We start from the raw sequence: 19316 nt of genomic DNA, 5'->3' as shown, positions 1-19316 counted from the left end.
TATACCATTACTAATGAAATACACTCAAATGAGCAAGCAGCCGTCGCCTGTCATTTAGCATTTGTGTTGCATTTGAGTTCCTCTAGGTTTCTTTGTCTCCCTTTGCTTTTGCACAGTACAGAGACTGGCACACAATTGTACACACAGGGCTATTATATATGAGCTGCTTGCTTCTGCATTTGCCTAGACCTAGAGCATAATTCGTCACATCAGTCATACTGTCTGAACAAACGTATGCAGACAAGTCAGACACATTGGGGAAAAATATGTATTTATTTTGTTTCTTTCATTCTTCTGAACAGCTCAGTATTTCCATTGCATACCATTCGACTAACTAAAACGAGTCATTTTCAATTGCTTTTTTTGAGGGTGGGATATGAATGCATAATTTACTAGAAATAATCATCAGATTTAATGAGTTTAAAAAAAAATAACTCAATGTTATATCCGAACAAGGAACCTTTTTAATGGGACATATTTTTGGTATGCTGACTAAACCTATTAGCTCACCAGATAATTTACAAAATTGAGGAATTACATTAAAATATAGGGTCGCCCGGCGACCAGGTGGTTAGCGTGTCGGCCTCACAGTTCTGGGGTCGACGGTTCGAGGCATGCAAACACTTTTTCATGCATAATATTGGGGTGCTATCGAATTCAAAGTTAGTTATAAGTGAAGTGTTAAAAAGTAAATATTGAAAAAGTCAAAACAGTTGTCTTTATTGTGACATTTTCAGGAAATGGGGGTGAGGTGGGTGTTGACGGAATAAATAAAACACTCATCCTCATGATTAAACTGATCCAGTCATTCACAGCAGCCAAGTTCTGCTAATAATAAGTAGAATGATTCCAATTATAAGTGACCTGACATTTCACTGCATGAATTGTTGATTCATACCCGGGAAAAAGCCTGTTAAGAACAGAAGTACAAAACATATGGATGAATCGCAGGCTTTGTCTTGTCTTGACTAAAATACGCACATAAACACACATATGCCCCATAATTACTGTTTTTTTTTTACATTATTGATGATAGTAATGGAGCTGGCCATACAGACTCAGTGTGGTGCCTTTACAATATATTGTTAGTTTTAATGATGATGATGATTGCTGTCAATGTGGCCCGCCAACAAAAATGAGTTCTAGCTACACAGGCAGTTGTGACGTTAAGCAAATGGTTCAATTAAAAATATTTGCATGAAGCAAGGCTTCTCTCTAAAACCAGGCTAGTTTCAGCAAGACCAGTAGGATGTGTAAAAATCGCTATTAGTGGTGTCCCTAAGAGAATTGTTTTTAAATGTACCACAGTGATCTTATTAAGAGAGCATGATTAAAGATGAATCAAGATTAAAAAGCTTAATATGTCCCTGAAGAAGCTTAAGGGAACAATGATCGGTGTTGCTGAGCCATAAGACAAAGCGTGAGTTGAAAACAAAGGATCTTTAGTAGGGGAGGAGGGAACAAATGAGACAGAGTTGACATGTCTGAATGAGGAAGTAGTGACGGAGATCACATGGGTGTGGTTGTTTGGCCGTTACCTCATCAGCCTCTCAAATGAGGAAGAAAAAAAGCCTGGTGGATGATGAGGGTGAAGAAGATGAAAATTTGTCGCAGGCTACTTTACACAATGGACACAAAGGTAGGCACACGACAGTCTTCATAGTCTGATTAGAATGACTTGTTTTGATGAAGTCCGATTGATGGCGGATGACAGACGGAAAAAACATGAGCAGACGGACGGAGAAGTGACAAACAGTTGGGTCATGAGGGGGTAGAAGCCTTTATAGGCCCCTGAGGGGAATGGGCCTTAGCTTTGACATATGCTATGCAGTAAGATGAAGATTGGCATGACCTGCTAATGTGAGCTGTCACTGCTCAAGGCAGTCTAGATGCTCACCTGTCACACTCTTCAAGCCTGGAGGACGAGCTGCCACCAGGATAGGTCAACCATTCATTTGCTTTCAGGAGGGAATGGGGATTTAAAGCAACACCAAGGAATACATTTATATGTATCGCTGTCTTTTATATACCTTCTGTCTCTGCTCTCACATTGAAAATAAAGCCTCAGACCTACTGTAGTGATTTTGGAATCTATACATTGAGGATTTCAATCAACTTAGGAGAAAAATGTTGACATGTTCTCCATTTCCACATTTTAATTGGTGACAGGTTTACACTTGAAGCAAACAATGAAGTTTGATCGATACAGACTTTCTCTCAAACTGGTGTGGGCGGATTGTGAACACAATTTACAGTCGCATTCTTATGTTTTTCAGTGTTTATATTGCTGTGCGCATTTGAAAAAAATTGACATTCAAAGTAAAGAGCAATTGTGTGGCACGCCGCGACAGAAGTGTGGGGGATGTTGCGTCAAAAAGGAAGGAGCGATGGCACATTTGGTGCTGACCGCAAAGCAAACTTCCTGCCTGCCTGCCTGCCTGCCTGCCTCGTCAAATAAGGCTCCATAGAAACACTCCCCCCACTTTAATTGTCCAAGTTCTATTTTCTCTTGCTCTGTAAACAAATCCTGTTTTGTGTGCTGCCAAAGATTCAGTGCAATTTAGTAGTTTGCCCTCGTGATCCTGTAACCATAGAAACCATCAATGATGTCTTATTTGATTCACTATCATGCAAATGAAATATTTTACTAATTACTAGTCATTTAGTAAGGGCGGCCCAGTGGATGAGTGGTTATTGTGTGGGCCTCACAGTTCTGGGGTCCTGAGTTCAAATCAATTCATGCAATTGGCTGGCCACCAATTCAGGGCCTGCCCCACCTCGTACCCGAAGTCAGCTGGGGTAGGCTCCAGCACCCCCTGAAACCCTAGTGAGGAGAAAGCAGTTCAGAAAATGCAGGAATGCATGATTTAGTAAGAAAATTCCCTGGAATTGACAATCAGTTTTGAAGCGCACTATTATAGAAAACTAAAGTACTGTAAAATAGAACCCCTGACATAATGTTACAGTAGGAATGTTTTGGTTTTCTGTTTCAAATATATCCAGTCGAAAATTGTATTATTTCGAGGGCAATGTTGTGAGTGTCACTTAAGATGGTAGCATTTGCACCATTAAAAGGATTCAAAATGCAGACACTGGCGCGACAGACTGTGATTAGTAAAACATATATTTTCTCGTGAGACAAGTGAAAGGCGTGAGGAGACTGATGATAAAGCCAAAGGCCAAGGGCAAGTTGACAGCAGCCACTGGAGGGAGGGGTGTAGAGTTCCCAGCTCCGGGCAGTTGGACCAGTGAGAAGCAAATGAGGCTCACGAAAGAGTGCTTGAGGGTCAGACGTGGGGCCTGAAAAAGGTCCTGGGACGAGAGCACAATTCATGAGCTGGGGATCATAAAACGCAAACACTTTCAAGGCACGTTTCAACTGACTGCTGGAGCCTATCCCAGCTGACATTGGGGCAGAGGCGGGGGACACCCTGAATTGGTGGCCAGCCAATTGTAGGGCATAAGGTGACAATCACTCATTCACACCTATACTCATACCTAGGGGCATTTTAGAGTGTCCAATCTGCCTACCATGCATGTTTTTGGAATGTGAGATCAAACCAGAGTACCCAGAGAAAACCTACACAGGCCCAGATAGAACATGCAAAGTCCACACAGGTGGATTGACCTGGATTTAAACCCACGTCTCCCACTGTGATACGACTCGCTAACCACTCAGCCATTCATGCTTGCTGTGCAGTAGTTTCTACAAAGGAAAAAATATGTTGTTTTCTTTCAGATCAACCTGACCTTTCTTGCTTTTTTGCTGTCAGCATTCTTAAATGGTAAGTGGCACAATTATTTTAATAAATTGAAAATACTATGGATTTTTTTTTGAATGTAAGACCCATAGCATTATAAGCCACACCACCTATGAATGAATTTTTCATAGTACATGAGGCACATGTAAGTAGAAGGTGTAGTAGTGCATCAATGTACTGTATTTATTGCTTTTATTTCTATTTTAACATTTTAATTATTCTTTTATTGAGTTTTATTTTTGTTTCTTAGAGGCTTTGATTAATTTTTGTCTAAGAAAGTTTTTGGAAGAACTTTGGTGGTAATTGGAAGAAGATGAGAGCCAGAATGGGTAAACAAAGGCCTTCCTGTGCTATGAGTGGCCCACTACATTCCAGCTCTGTGGTCACTAGTGCTTTCATGTGAGCCATGTCTGTAGACTGTCACTCTCCCCCACTCAAACTATTACTTTGACTTTCTGTGTGGCCTCTGATTGTTAATTGGTCACCAAGACAACATTTCACAACATTAGATGAGGCAACCACAGTCTGTGCTTTGTATTTGCCGTCAATCCCACTACAATTGCGTCTTGTTATCAAAAGTCTGCCACCATCTCAAGTAATGAAAGTCTTCTTTCTACAGTGTCAAAGGCTGTAGAGAATTTCGCTCCAATGCCTGGTACGTTCACATACTTTCCATTATTTAATATGTCTGCAGCGTGGTGATTTATTCTGACTTGTTGCAACAGGTAAACCGCTAGATTTCACCAGTACTGCTGACCCTTTTATGAGTACCTTAAACCAGAGCATCATCATCAATTCCGTGAACATCACTGCCACCAGGCCAGAAGCAACCAACTCGACAGTCACCATATTAAGTATAGTATTTATCAATCCATCTTATTTTACCAGAGTAGTTCTTAATGTGAACAAATGTCTTCTTGTAGTTTCCAGTGTGGGGACAACAAAGAGTGAGCTGACATTTGAACCAGGTATTGATATTCACCTAGGAAGTTGTTGATGTGTTAAGCGCACCCAGATGGTGGAGCCATTGACTAGTGGTGGGACAAGGGGGTACGGATAGAAAAATAAATCAATCGCAATTAGAAATGACGGTGGAAGTGGAGTAAGACTGTGTAAATATGGAAAAAATGCATTTTAAAAGCATATAAAGGAAAGCTTTTATTGTCATATATGTATATAATACAGTATTATTGGTGTCCAAAACTAAAATTATAATTTTAGATTAAGATTGCTCATAGTTTAACTTTTTTTTCATCACAAATATTCTACGATGGGTTGAGTTCTTTTTCCTAGTGAGCTAATGGTATTTAACATATCAGAAGTAGGAAATACATGTTTTTTTGTTTCACTTTTTACTAACTTTAACATGCTGTGCAAACTGTCAAGTAATTCCTTTTCTTCCTGGTTATGCATGTGTTAATTTGATTTTTTATGCACACTTTTCTTATTTAGATTGTACTCGATTTAGAATGGAGCAAAAAAAACAGAATAGACTACTACTTAGTATTTATTTAATTACCAATTAATATAGAAAATCCACGATGCACCAAGGACGCGAATGTCGAACATGGCGCATGTATATTTGTGTGTATACATGTACAGATTGTATTATATGTTGTTGTTTTTTGCCCCTGACAGAGACCGTGACATCCTCTCCTACCACCACAAAGAAAACCACCAAAAATGGCACTCACCAACCTCTTGCCTGGGGTAACCAAACATTTTGCTACTCCATCAACAAATGAAATGCCCCGGGCTTGTACATATTTATTGTTATCTCATGGCAGGCTGACAGTCTTACTATTTCTAGCTTTCCAAACGAATCCCACGGCAGACAGGAGACATAGAGCACCTCACTTTCTGTCTTGCTAGCAGATTAATGTTCAATTACACCTTTTGCGAGAAGAGATAAGATGTTTGTGATACTCCGTCATCAATTTGTCAGCTGGGCCACAAGATGTCACCTCCAACTGGCTTTTATTTTTTATTTTCTTATTCAATTCCATCCTGCCGACTTATTTCTCAACTTTTGTTGTAGATCCATCTTGGGATAGTGATTTCACATACGGTAAGAATTGATGTTTAACAATTTTTAGTTTGTGATCCCAATGAGGACAAGTGTTACAAATGGAATGAAGCACTCTAGCATACAAAATAAAAATGTCAACCCCATTATTTATTTTTTTTGTAGATTATTGGTCTTTGCAAGTGATAGGAATGTCCATCGCTGCAGTTCTCTTCGTGGTTGGTCTCATGGTCATTGGCTGTAAGATAATAGTACTGATATTTTCTTGAGATTATCATGATTATTACTAAATTAAACGTTTTTTTTTTTAATCCCTTGTGTAGGTGGTAAGATCTGTCGGGTTCCTAAGTGTCCCAAGAGGTCGTCAAGGTAAGAACTTTAATTTTTTCATTATTTTAATTATGATTTTTTTAAAAAGTGATGACTGACCATTTGTAGAGTGGTTTACGAAAGTGCCAGAATGTTGAGTGTTTGCATTTCAACTGCAGCTCTAATATACATGAAGGCTAGCTGCTTATCATACCGTTAACTGGCCTGAGTAATTTATATCACACAAGTGAATGATATACGATATACAATCAATCACTTGAACCAACAGAACGCTGACTAAGATGTTTGTGATGATTAAATGCTTCTAATCATAAGTCTTAACTCCAACCAGGAAAAAAAACTGCAGGGTTTTCTGCTCAGAGGTACAGTAGTAGTTTGTTAAAATAATCAGTGTGTTTTGTGTTTTCCAGGTCATACACAGTGGAGAAAAGAAACAAAGAGATCCTATTGTCATCAACGCCTTCTTGATAAACACAGTGGAACTGAGTCTAAAATGTCAAATTGACAAATGAATTGTGTTCACAAAGTAAAAAGTGGTACTATATTTTTCTGTTTCTTTATTAATTACAATAAAATACAGGGTGATACCAATTTTGCAATGTTTTAAATGCGTGTACAAAAAATGGTGCCTTTTTTATGCAGGCACCTAAATATTTTCAATGAAGGAAAGCCCAAACCTAAAGAATAAGCTCATTTTGGCACACTTTAAAACACTGTTTAATGACAGATATCTGAATGAGAACACATTTTAGATGCACAAACATTGTGGTTTATAAATGTTGTACATGGTATCATGTACACTTTAATTAATTGTTGAAAAAACTTGGAAATGCTGATACAAAATAACTCACAAGTAGAAGAAAACATCATATAAACATTCAAACTTATCTCCTGATTTCATCTTTTTGATAAATATTTCACAATTATTTTAATTTGCAACAACATCAATAAAATATTCTAGATGAAGGGTTCTGTGTATGAAAAAAAAGCCATAATGCAAATATTATACTTTGTAAAATCGTACATAAGACAATTACAGCTACAATATTTGACAAAGGCAATGCCAGATAAAAATAAAGAATCGTGTTGGTCTTGCCAAATGCTATTTATTTTGAGATTTCTATACAAGCAATTATTAGAGAAGGTTTTTAAAATGTGGATGTTCAATATACTAATTTTTGTTAAGAGCTACTCCTCCTATTGTCCCTCTTGAAACAGCTACCAAGTGATGTAGGATACAATGGGAAGGTGACGTGACAGCTTATTTGTTTCGAAAATGTTCCATGCTACCTTTCTCATTAGACAAGTGAAAACTAAAGAGTGCCCCTTCCAATTCAACCTCAGCAACAAAGTCTGCCTTTCCCAAATAATGAACAACTTGTGTTGTTAAAATGAAAGCCTTGCTTCACAGGGAACGATTGATTCCCACTAAAATGACAGCGGGGAAACATCCTGCTCGGTGTGGATGCAATAGAGGTATTGTTACAATGTTCCCCATTTGTCCATTAGGCTTTATTTGATTCATGAGATTTTCACACCGAGCCTCTCTAACAATTGTGAGCCATTAACCTGCCTCTGCAGTCACACGACTGTTTGCAAGCTTCACAACAGAAGATTTTCAAGTGAGCATTTTCCGACATGAAAAGGAGAATTTCAAACATCATTTAAGGCCTTCGATTAATTTGATGCTGTTTAGAATGAGCGTTTAACCCAACAGTTTAATCTTTTGGGTTGGGGTTGTTTTCTTTTAAATCTTTTATTCAAGATCCTGCCGTCACTTTTAATAGGCATGAAAAGAAATGACAGACCCAGAGAAGCAATTGCAGACTTATTTGCGAGTTTAGTTTTGATTAGCATGTTTAGTCCAGACACCAATCATTTCACATCCATCAAGATTTTTTCCACATTTACCAAGTTAAACATTCAGTCACTCTGAAGCTGATCTCTGGTAATGAACTACTAGGAGACTGCTGGCACTGCAAATAAATATCCTTTTATAAAAGCATTAAACCATATTTATAGCTTTTTGAATTGCATTCCCAAAATGGAATCTAATTAGAACATTTGAATATGTTCCAAATGTCCTTAAATTGGGTTCTTGTTGGAAACAAAGAGTATGGACATGGAAGAAAAAATACTATATTACAGAATTACTCGTGAATTCATATATATATATATAGATTTGGCAGAGCAATTAAAGAAACTTAATCCCCATGATGAGATGATATTGCCTGGCGAGCTCTAGCATGTATATGTGTGTTCCAGACTGACTTCTTTTCCAGGAACTAGACTGCCCCTTTCTGGTCCTGCTCTGTAGGTACAGAGTAAATCCTAGTAGCACAAGGAAAAGGAATATAGTGTAGGTTGAGGTCAGGGGGACGTGGGGACAAAAGCAGACCATTTGAGATGAAACACTGGCAAACATGCCATTTTCTCTGGATTTTTGGGGGATAATTTTATGTTTGGCAGCAGGAGGAACATTTGAGAATCAAAACCCCAGGAAACAAGTCTAACTCTTTCAGCACAGTTCTTACAGCTGCCACATTGACTCAAAACACAGACCACCTCAGTTGGGATTGTTGAACCAACAAGTTGCTGTGATATTAAGTATCTTTTCAACAGTGCAATCAGATGGAATTAAACACATAAATACCTATTACAGCCCGAGAAAGTAGCCAGTAATCTTCTAGCAGTGGTCCACAAAATATTCCAGAAAGGGCTGCAGTGGGGGTGGGTTTTCATTCCAACCTGTAAGAGGAATCCTTTCCACCAATCTGGTATCCTAGTGCAATCAGTGGATTGCAGCCAGGTGCTTCTCTTTTCAGCAGAAACCTCATTGGTTAAACTGTTTTGGTTGGATTGGTTGGAGAGAAAAAAACCTGCACCCACAGCGGCCCTCAAGGATCGGTTTGGAGACCAATGCAGTCTAGATGAATTTATATAAAGTCTGCTCAACAAATGATGCAAGATTACTTTCATCAAGTTTATCTACTACATTGACAAAAGTTGCAGATCAAGTGTTATACCCAGAGCTGCAAAACATCAAAACTCATATTTCATAGTTCTGTAGTGCTAATTATTTTTTGCATCTACTGTGTTAGTCAGATGTGAAGCTTCGTTGCACTTTTGTCAGAAAGCGAATATGCTTTAATCACTCTGTTTTTGAAGGTTGTTTAAAATAATTTGAGCTTTAGAACAGGTTAAGTCTTGTTTGATGGGGTCACACCAGCCCATTGGTGTTTACCATCTTGAATCTATTGTTTGATGGCTAGATGGAGAAACTAAGTGTTGGGGAGATTTCAAATGGTGACGCATAACAGCCTCCGGCTGTGATGGCATTGCTCTACAAGTTTAAGCATGCTCAGTTGGGTGGTAGCTAGTTCCATTTTATTTTTTAAGTGTTTATCTCAGTAGTTTCATTGCTGGAAGGTCAGATAACATGTGGCAATTTGCCAGAAGCAGCAGGGAGACTGTTAGCCACCAGACAGGTTCTGTACCTACAGGTTGACATAGAGTAAAAATAGGCCACCAGCTCTCCATCCAACTCTATTTGAACAGCATTTACATAATAGAACACTTTAACGTCTAAAAAAACAAGAAAAAAAGAAAGAATACAGCAAATCAACCAATAAAATGATAACTAAAACCTTACCCTTGCTGTTGTTTGTGCTTTCGACGTCTTACTAACATTACCGCTGCAAGAGAGAAATGGAATAAGGTTGGAGCTGCTGGACCTGTTTAATTGTTCATAGTTCGTTGCGGCAAACAGAATTATTGCCAAAGATTGAAAGGACGTTTTAGCAGTGCGTTTGTCATCAGTTCAATTGAAACACCCATACTTTCATTTCACTCAACGAGATTCCAACAAGTCACAAACTTACCAACTACAGCTGCAACTGAGACAGTCAACGCAGTCACGGCTCCAATAATGACAATCAGAGTCAACTGATCTATAGAAAGAAATATAAATAAATGATTGTCTGTTAGTGACAGCTAAAAGCTTATGCATATATCGACAATAATATTTCTTTGGTAGATGTTTACCTACCAGTTGTGTTATCCAGATCTTTGCTTTTATCAATAAACAGTTCTAAATCCTCCGTGTCCTGGTCTCCGTCAATCTCTGAAAGAGAATACAGAACTCAAAGCTTTAGGAACACATTGACTTGAATAGCAATCATTTTTATGTACAATATCAAAATATTGTCAGAGAAGGGTGTTCATGGCTGTACAGGCAACATTTTTCAGAAAGCTGAGTTCATATTTATTAAGTACACTCAAGTATGATTACTTCCAAATCTGCTGAATTGAGAAATCACTTGGTATACCAAATAAAACCCGTCTGATGCAAGCACGGGTAACAGATAACAAAGTCAAGACAAAATATATGTCTGGAAATTATTACAGTAATTTCCAAATGCTTTTGGGCTCTAGCAAACCATATGAGTGTGTTGTTATCATAATGATTTATACTCCAATTTTAAGACAACATAGTATTTTTGGGGGGAAAAAAACATTGCAGCTATAAATATTTTAAGCAAACTGAAATGTACTCTTAAAACCTGTCTAGTACCCCATCCATGATACCCTCTAAATAAACCTTTAATAGTTCTAGAAGTCAAAAAGAGAGGCATGTTGCCCAATTTCCATAGAAGAAAGCAATACAAATTTAGGACACAACACTAGTGGGCTCAGCAAGGATAAACAAGAAAATGGAGTCTATTTCCAAGGAGGTAGCTTTGCGTGAACTGATCTGTAATTCCATCATATGTCTTCCACAGAGAAAATGAGGAGTGACAAAGAGAGGAGCACCGAGGGAATGAGAATGCCAATGTTGATTAGATGACCTGTGGGCAGGATGGCTAGGATGTTGAAATGTTCATTGGCCTTTTGGCACAATGCTCGGGTCCCTATGGGGAGCTAATTGATTCTATTTCGGACTGAATGGTTGATGGGAGGTAGGAGATGGGATGACAGGGGCCAAAGCTGTTCACACGTCCCTTTGGGATACAATGACCTGTACACAAAGCTTAATGACAATAACTGCCGGGACTACAACCTTCCTGTACTCTCCTTTGGATGCCTGCCATTATACTGTTTACCTTAGTGACGTAAGCCATAAAAACTCCTGCTTCCATTACATACTCTTGGGAAATAAAAATCAACTCACCATTCTCCTCTAATGCATCCTCATCATCGAAGCCTGTTGATTGGGCGGGAGAAAGAGTTATGCAGATGTTACAAACCCTCACGATGAGGGCAAATGACAATAACAGTTCACATGGTGTACTCGTAAACATGAATGACTCCATGCAGCCAATATTGTGTATGTCACGTACAGTGTCACATACCATCAATAGCTGATCCTTCAAACTCTTCAGAAAAAACTGTGGAATAAAAGAAAACATGAATTCATCAAACAATCAATTGATTAACCTTTACTCATTGTTTGATTAATGAATATTGAATCATGGATATGATCTGTTCAAGTTTTTAAAAAATGTTCTTACCCCTTTTCAATTGCCAGTTTTTGTGAGACTAAAAATCTGCTTCTCAATTGATTTTTACAAATATATTTTAAAGAGAGAAATCAAGTTTAACCCAAAATCAAAAGCAACCCCCACGACCCTTGTGATCGGTCCAAAAAATGAATGAATGAATGAACACATGACTAAATATATGCTACCTAATATACATATTTTTGCTGTTTATTGCATATGCAAATACAAAACTGACTACTACAGTGCAGCTCCCCATTGATTTTTTTGTACGATCAATAATTCAATATTACTCTGACGTTGCCTCAGCTTTATATAAACAACACATCCAGTACTGTACATTGGTAAGTGAGGAAAACATGCTCATTGATTAGATGTTTATTGGAAGCAAACAATACAGAAATCAGCACTCACCAGTTGAGGTTGGCAGCAGCAGACACAATAGCAACAATGGCATCATATTCGAATGCTGTTGAAGAGAGGGAAAGGAACCAAGTTAAAAATACCTCCTTACAAGTTCACACATTGACGTGTAAAAATGTGTTTTTGGTTCAGACATTGAGTGTGATGGAAAGATTCAACGATGCCTATTATTGGTCTTGTTTGGCACCCGGAGAGTCTGCCTCACGTAAGCAGTCAGTGGAAAATTAAAAAGTCCTACTTGTGCTGTTTTTCCAGGTCTAGGGGTGTGCACACAAGGCTACATTGCAACTTGAAGTGCGTGCGAGGGACAGAAAAGGAGACCCTTATTTCCCACACTCCTCAGCAAAAAAATCTGTCACAGTCAGCTGCCAACAAGAGGTATTTTGACATTGTGCTGTCCTTCTGTCCTTTAGGCACTACATACTATTTCAACAAAATTATAACAAAATGGATTGAATGTATTTTTAACTTTAATTTACATTATGTGAGGAAGGAAGGGCGGCCTGGCGACTACAGTGGTTAGCACGTCGGCCTCACAGCTCTGAGGTCCTGGGTTCAAATCCAGGTGGGTCCACCTATTTGGAGTTTGCATGTTTTCCCCGGGCCGGTGTGGCTTTTCTACCAGGTATTCCGGTTTCCTCCCACATTGCAAAAACATGCATGGTAAGCTGATTGGACAGTCTAAATTGCCCCAAAGTGAATGTGAGAGAGAGTTTTTGTCTGCTTCCTCGTGACCTGCGATCGGCTGGCCATGAATTGAGGGTGTCCCCTGCCTCTGGAATGTCAGCTGGGATAGGCTCTAGCACCCCCGCGACCCTAATGAGGATAAAGTGGTTCAAAACATGAATGAATGATTTGGAGAAGATGAACTACTTCACCCCCAAGAGCAAATATTCCCCATTCAATGACATGAGTTTAAAGCAAACTCCAGATGGCAAAAACCCAAAATTAAACGTGGAATTCTGCACTACCATGATATAAAACACAGCTGTTCTGCATAAAACAAAACAAAGGCCCAGCTGGATGCAACACAATACAATACCGAATGATATTTTTAAAAATAGGAAAACATGGGAACGAGCTCTCTTCCAGTGGAAGTCCTGACAAAGTCTCTCTGGTGTGACCAAATCATTGAGATTTTCCTGGGATCAGGAACCAATGCTCACTCAGGCAAGTCATTCAGAAGGAGCGTGCTTACTGACCTTTGTTCACACTCGCCATTGTTTGCTGCACCCATTGTTTTCGATTTCCTTTACTTTTAATGACTACGTGGAAAGAACCAATGTAATACACATATCCATTACACAGAAGGCAGGTACCACTCACTGATCATGAACTCTTGGGATAATATTCCTTTTGCAGAAATGTAGTAAGTCTGCTTACGTATTACTCATTTCCCGGTTAAATAAAGTTCAATAAGCAACAATCAGTAAGACGATATTCTTTTTTTATCATTTATTTAGTTGTCCTTCCTATGGAGCGTAAAAAGGATTATGAGCCAAATTATAGCTCAAAATATTTGATTGGCCACATTAGAAAACCTAGATGTAAATTAAAAGAAAATGTGTCAATTTGGAAGGCCGTATAGTGAAGGCTGTTTCAGCCTCTCGATCGGTGGAGGAGCTGTCCTAATGGAAACAGCATAAGAAGCTATGAATAAAAACAGTATCTAAATTTCTATCCTTGGTTGCTCTGCCTGAAATAATAAATGGGTCCAATTTAAGGAGTATTTATCACACCGCCCATTGCCTCCAAAATAAAATGCTGCCTAATGCCTGCAGCATTTTCAAATTGGATAATATATTCCTGCTGAATGACAAATAAAATTTACATTTTAATACAAGACATAATTTACAACATACAGTACATATCAGCTACCTTCAGGACATAGATTTAATAATCATAGATGGCCAAAGAAAAGTGGAAAGATTTTAAATTGCACCAATTATTTTGTTTTGTTTACTTTAGAGCTTTGGTCTGTTGAAATTATTATCAAGATAAAATAGCAATTTTATTTATAATTCACTGCTTTATGTTTGATGATTCATTTATAAATACTAGCGGTCAGAAATGTATCAAAAAATCCCAATTTTATTAGATTTTTGTTTACCATAAAGCCATTTAATTACAACAATTTAATGGAATACCATTTGTTCAGGAAAGGCCAAATTTAGAAACACTAAAAAACATTTATTTTGTGATCCTATTGCACTATTACTATGAGGTGCATGTCAATGACCGAGTTTATTTAAAAAAACACACACAAGATGCACCTAATTATAAGCTGCATGAAAATACTGCATCTCATAATATTGTAATTATTGTTTTATCTTATAACTAAGTGATGTATTATCCATGTTATTTTTTTAGATATGATTAAATAAATTGTGAACGTTTGTTTTTAGAATTTTACTGAAGTTGTACGGTAAAGGGCCATATCCGATTGCTTAAAGATTTCAAAAAATGAATTTTCGCACCAAAGTATACATTTTTCAGCATAGATACCCATGCAAAAAAATAGGTTGTACTCCGATGAAGTAGTACTTTCTGACTTCTGACAGCAATAGTAAAGCTTCTATGTTTTTCATATATTTTATATCCCAGTATTCTGAAGTTATAAACACATGTATAGGATTATTTCCAAAATCCCTACCTGGCAAAATAGAAGATGCATAAGAAAATGCTGAGAAAAGTATTAGGCCTAAATTGTATAAATAGCAATAGTGCATATATACATACCAAAAGAGAGCGCAGAGTAATGTGGATGAAGTGCATCCTTGTTATGGCCCGGGTGCAGTGCGTCATTGAATGACACACTCCCCAAGTTACTGCCCACTTCCTCACAGGGATCCACTAGAACTCACTGAGTCAAACTGGGGCCAAAATTTACACTCACCTACTAAAGAGGGGGGGAGTGAAAGGGGTTTTAAACGGCCTCTTTATTGGGCGCATGTAGTGTTTCTACCTTGCAAACCGCCAAAATTTACTGCAGAGGTAGCAAACAAGTTAGACACAAACAGCCAAGATTTTAGACTGAGAGTGAAAAAGCCACACCTAATGACAGAAGCAGCATAAAAAATCATATTTTTTAAATATAATTTATTATTATTATTTAATGGACTCTGATGAATTTGAGTGTTTTTTAATAAGAGAGAGTAAAAACAAGAGAAACTTGAAACGAGTCAAAAAGCCACAGTATATAGAAAATATGATCAGAAGCAGAGACGCGTTAATTTTGGCCAGGAACCGCATACGCCTCAAGAGCCGCGTGTTCACAGTATTACTGTCTTCTCTTCCAGCAACTTATTTATTTATTTACTTTTTAAACATTTCGAATGAAACCCTATTTAAAAAACATAATGTAGGTTGTGAGGGAAAGTTTTGCATTTCTGCTGCAAAATGTAAGATTATGTCACCGTTAACTGACATTTATCCAAATGACGTCCAGCTGGGGCTTTCACCCGTCGTGAGACTCATAAAGCCGTTACAGATGCCGGTGTGCTGATTGACAACCATTCCCGACGTGGTCTATGGAGCTCTAACTCCTTCGAGGACTTGCTTATTAATTGTTTACATCCCTAAGAGCATATTCTTAAAAATACAATAAGAATATTATAGCACCCCCTGACCTTTTACAGCTGTCGACATGCAATATAATGTTAAGAAACTTAAATTGCCATCTAAAATGTTTTTGTCCTTTTAAAAAAAGTCCTATATTCTGAGTTGGCCACCAATGTTTAAAGCATGCCATGCAAATAAAACCCCCTGTCATGTCAGAACATACTCAAAAATATGCATTTAAACTTACGCAGACGTTTGCTGGAGCTCAATTGTTCCCCGTTCTTGCTCTCACACGGCAATCCTGTTTATCATGGAAAGTACAGGAGCCGTTCTGCACATTTAATACAGGTGTAGAGTCAGGAACTCTTAAACGTTCACTTCATTGGCTACTCAGCTGGTTGAAATTTGACACCACATCTTATCCCGGCTCAAACACTGGGAAACCTGTATATCTTTACCCACATGATGTTATCAGCTTTGTGCGTGCATGTGCGTGTGTTGAATTGTAAATTCAACTGTTCCAGTAAGATAGTCTGTATGCAGGCTATCGTTGAGTTTTTTTTAATCGCATTTCTCTTTTTCAGGGCTTTTTGGGGCGAATATTGGTTGGAATTTTCTCATGATGACCCCTCCGCTGGCCACGACGTAACAATAACGGCCACAGGCGTTTGGACTTCAGTCACTGTGAAAGTCCTGCAGACTGACTTCACAGAAAGTGTCTTTCTCAAAGGCACTCAATCACAGACTATTCTCCTGCCTTCGTCTGTGGGACTGACCAGTACTCGTTGCTCCTCCCTCCACAGTATAGTGTCTAAATAACCAGCTACAATCTTTGGGTCATTATGCACCCAGACTGAACGTGAGCATGATGTTTCTTCCTCGGGAAGACACTGCTATCCAGTTACCCCAAACTTCCCATCTCAGACATCCATCAGCGAATTGGTAGTCACCAACACAAATCGAAAGATATCAGTAGAGATTTTCCTTTCTGTGGAAGTTGTCTTTAATGGATCTTTCTATTCTGATGGGCATGTCCTTAACTTCCATTTGGGGTCATTTGAGAGGATCTTTCTCCGAAGTAATTTCAGCCTATCTGGCTCAGAGCTTTACAGTCAAGAGGCTGTAGGAGACATAGTTGCTTTCACCTGTGTAGACCCTTTGGTAGGAGAACTATATGGATTTGCTGAACTCAAACCAGTTTCTCTTTGAAGTTATGAATATTTTGTTCCTCCTCTAAAGGCTGGAATGAACCCTAGTCTCCTGTTGGCTATGAGTAACGTAAACGCAACCATGCGTGTCACCACAAGTAAGGAGCAGAATTGTGTATCTTTGCAAAGTTGGGTAACAAAGACTGTTTCAGTTTTGCCCTTTGATGAAGTTCACGTCATCAGTGATGTTTAACAGACATTACAATGAGCAGAATGCTTCAACTCTTACAGTACTGCTCTTTGTAGATGATATCTGTCCTACCGGGCCAATGTCTGATACCAAAAAGATTACTCTACCTATAGATATCACTTTTCACCCAAGAAATATGACTGAAAATATTGTTAATGATTCAAATGAGACAAATGTTATAGAGTCCCAGTCTATTAAGGCAGGTGTGGGACACTATTTGAGCATAATGATTGAAGATTTGCATCCATCAGTGTGTGATAAAAGTGAGTATGTTTCAACTCTCTGGGTTTCTGTCTCCCATTAGACGTTTCCTCTTGTGATGACTTACACTGTGGATACAAAGTGCAGTACTCCTTCAGAAATGGAACTCAATTATGTTCCTTAAAAACTAAAATATGCTCTGCATGGGGTGATTCCTATTATCGCACCTTAGAAGGAAAATTTTCTGTCCTCCTGGGAAATTGTAATTATACATTGGTGCAGACAGACTACATTCCCAGGCATAAGTGCTTCCACTCCACTGCAGGTTTCTGTAGCAAAAGCTTATTTGAATGGTGCGGCCATCTCCAGAATTCAAATTGTGGAGATAAAAATCGACAATTTTAACATATTCATGGTTAAAGGCGAGCCAAATCAAATTCGGGTAAGTACACCGTCTACTAAACAAATCAATTTAACTCTGCTGTCACTGTCTTTTGCCTTGTGAAATTCATAGATTAATGGAAATAAGAAGAACCTACCTGATATCCTGGGTAATGGGATCCTAAGAGTATATCCAAGTGGTCCTGCTGTTGTTCTGGATACCTCGGCTGGCTCGATCTTGCAGTAGGACTGGTCTCATAACATGCAGGTTGAAACAGGCCCACAACTCCATGGACTTCTGTGTGATCTTTGTGGACATGCTAATAACGACACCTCAGGTGACCCCATTGGCTCTGATGGAATCAATGTAACCCGAACCACAGTTTTCACTGTATTCTGAGTATTGGACAGCAACACAGATAACTGTAACACCATTTTGAAATTATAATTAGAACTGGATTGAATACATTAATGCTCTTCTCTTCCTCAGCTGTTACATGCCCATCTAACAGTGAATACCACCTCTGTTCCAGTCACATGCTTGCTTGTGCCCAAAATCCAAGTTCTCTTTCAGCGAGATGCAAGGAAAGTTGTTATTGCAAGCCTGGGTTTTTCCACAGTGGTGGGGAATGCGCACCAATTTCTGAATATGGCTGCAGTTTTAATGACATTTACTACGAATGCCAAGAAAACTCCTATCCCGATGAGTGAGAACTGCCTTCGTACGTGTGTATGCGTAGGCCACAACAAAGTGCAATGCCAAAAGCACACATGCCAAGTTGTATCAAAGTGTGTCATCAAACAAGGCTGACGTGCATGCCATCCCTCACATTTGTAATGTACCATCATGGGTGGCAGACACTTACAGAACTTTCAGGGATATCAGTCTGATTTAAACTTGGAAAATGTGCATCATCTGTTATTCAAGTTTTGTGGTGAACAAGGGCTTTCTGCTGTTATTCTTTGGAAGCCAGCTTCACCTTAGAATTAATGACATGGACATGAAACTCTTTGTAGAGTATTCTGGTAAAATTGAGGTAAATGCCTTCAAATTTACAAAAGCCAGTTTCCCTGGCCACTCCCATTACAACGTGTGTGTTCATGCATGTTCTGCGAGTCCTGCGTTACTTTATCTGATGTACCCTGTCCGTTGCACTGCTATGAGGGATGTCAATGTGACTCGGGATATGTCCAAATAGGGAATGGCTGTGTTAGACCTGAGAAATGTGAATGTTTTTACCTTGGGCAGTACTATGAGGCAAGCAATTGCTTTTTATTTTTTGATCAAAATCAAATGTGGCGTACCAAACGTATTTAAATCCTATTTCTGCTCCGGCTGCCTTTCATAATTGTCTCAAAACAAATGTTCACCTTTTAATTTTCTTGTTCATTGAACTTTCAAGAAACGGTCTTTTTCTGACATTCTTTATCCATTTACTAGGGGGGGGAAATCTGCGGAATGTAAACTGCTCGAAGCAGTGTAACTGCTGTTCCACTGCCACCCTGTGTTGTAGAGCATCTTCTTGCCTTAAGTGGCAAAACTGAGTATTTAATGGAACTTGGCACTGTGCGGAGAAAGAAAGAAACCCCACCCTTCTCAGTTGGGTAAAATCTAACCACTGCTATTATGTCTATGCATCACACCATAATTATTTTTTTGCTGCATGTACTCTACCTTACATTATTTAATGAGGATGCAATTTTCCTGTAGAACTAGTCTTGTTTTACTGTCAGCTT

The 19316-nt window shown here is 38.6% G+C and overlaps 2 protein-coding genes across 3 annotated transcripts; one reads left to right on the top strand and one right to left on the bottom strand.

Moving 5' to 3' along the window:
• The first annotated feature begins 1468 nt into the window (after window positions 1-1468).
• Window positions 1469-6708, top strand: fxyd5 (FXYD domain containing ion transport regulator 5). Its single transcript, XM_077721661.1, has 10 exons — window positions 1469-1639; window positions 3740-3785; window positions 4381-4416; window positions 4487-4615; window positions 4685-4729; window positions 5400-5471; window positions 5800-5829; window positions 5953-6027; window positions 6111-6156; window positions 6528-6708. Exons 1-10 carry the CDS (start codon window positions 1580-1582, stop codon window positions 6583-6585), a joined length of 597 nt encoding a protein of 198 aa, XP_077577787.1. The 5' UTR covers window positions 1469-1579; the 3' UTR covers window positions 6586-6708.
• On the bottom strand, window positions 6655-15957 carry LOC144199801 (uncharacterized). Of its 2 annotated transcripts, none has more exons than XM_077721664.1 (8): window positions 15847-15957; window positions 12030-12084; window positions 11469-11504; window positions 11288-11320; window positions 10166-10240; window positions 9999-10067; window positions 9770-9812; window positions 6655-8448 (listed from the first exon to the last, which is right to left on the bottom strand). In XM_077721664.1, exons 2-8 carry the CDS (start codon window positions 12073-12075, stop codon window positions 8403-8405), a joined length of 348 nt encoding a protein of 115 aa, XP_077577790.1. In that variant the 5' UTR covers window positions 12076-12084; window positions 15847-15957; the 3' UTR covers window positions 6655-8402. The 2 variants fall into 2 exon arrangements, with proteins under 2 accessions (XP_077577790.1, XP_077577789.1); XM_077721663.1 differs by lacking the exon at window positions 15847-15957 and adding an exon at window positions 14778-14870.
• Window positions 15958-19316: the final 3359 nt, after the last annotated feature.

This window comes from Stigmatopora nigra, chromosome 7, assembly GCF_051989575.1.
Source record: "Stigmatopora nigra isolate UIUO_SnigA chromosome 7, RoL_Snig_1.1, whole genome shotgun sequence".
NCBI lineage: Eukaryota > Metazoa > Chordata > Actinopteri > Syngnathiformes > Syngnathidae > Stigmatopora > Stigmatopora nigra.
This window is presented reverse-complemented; position numbering and strand designations above follow the sequence as displayed.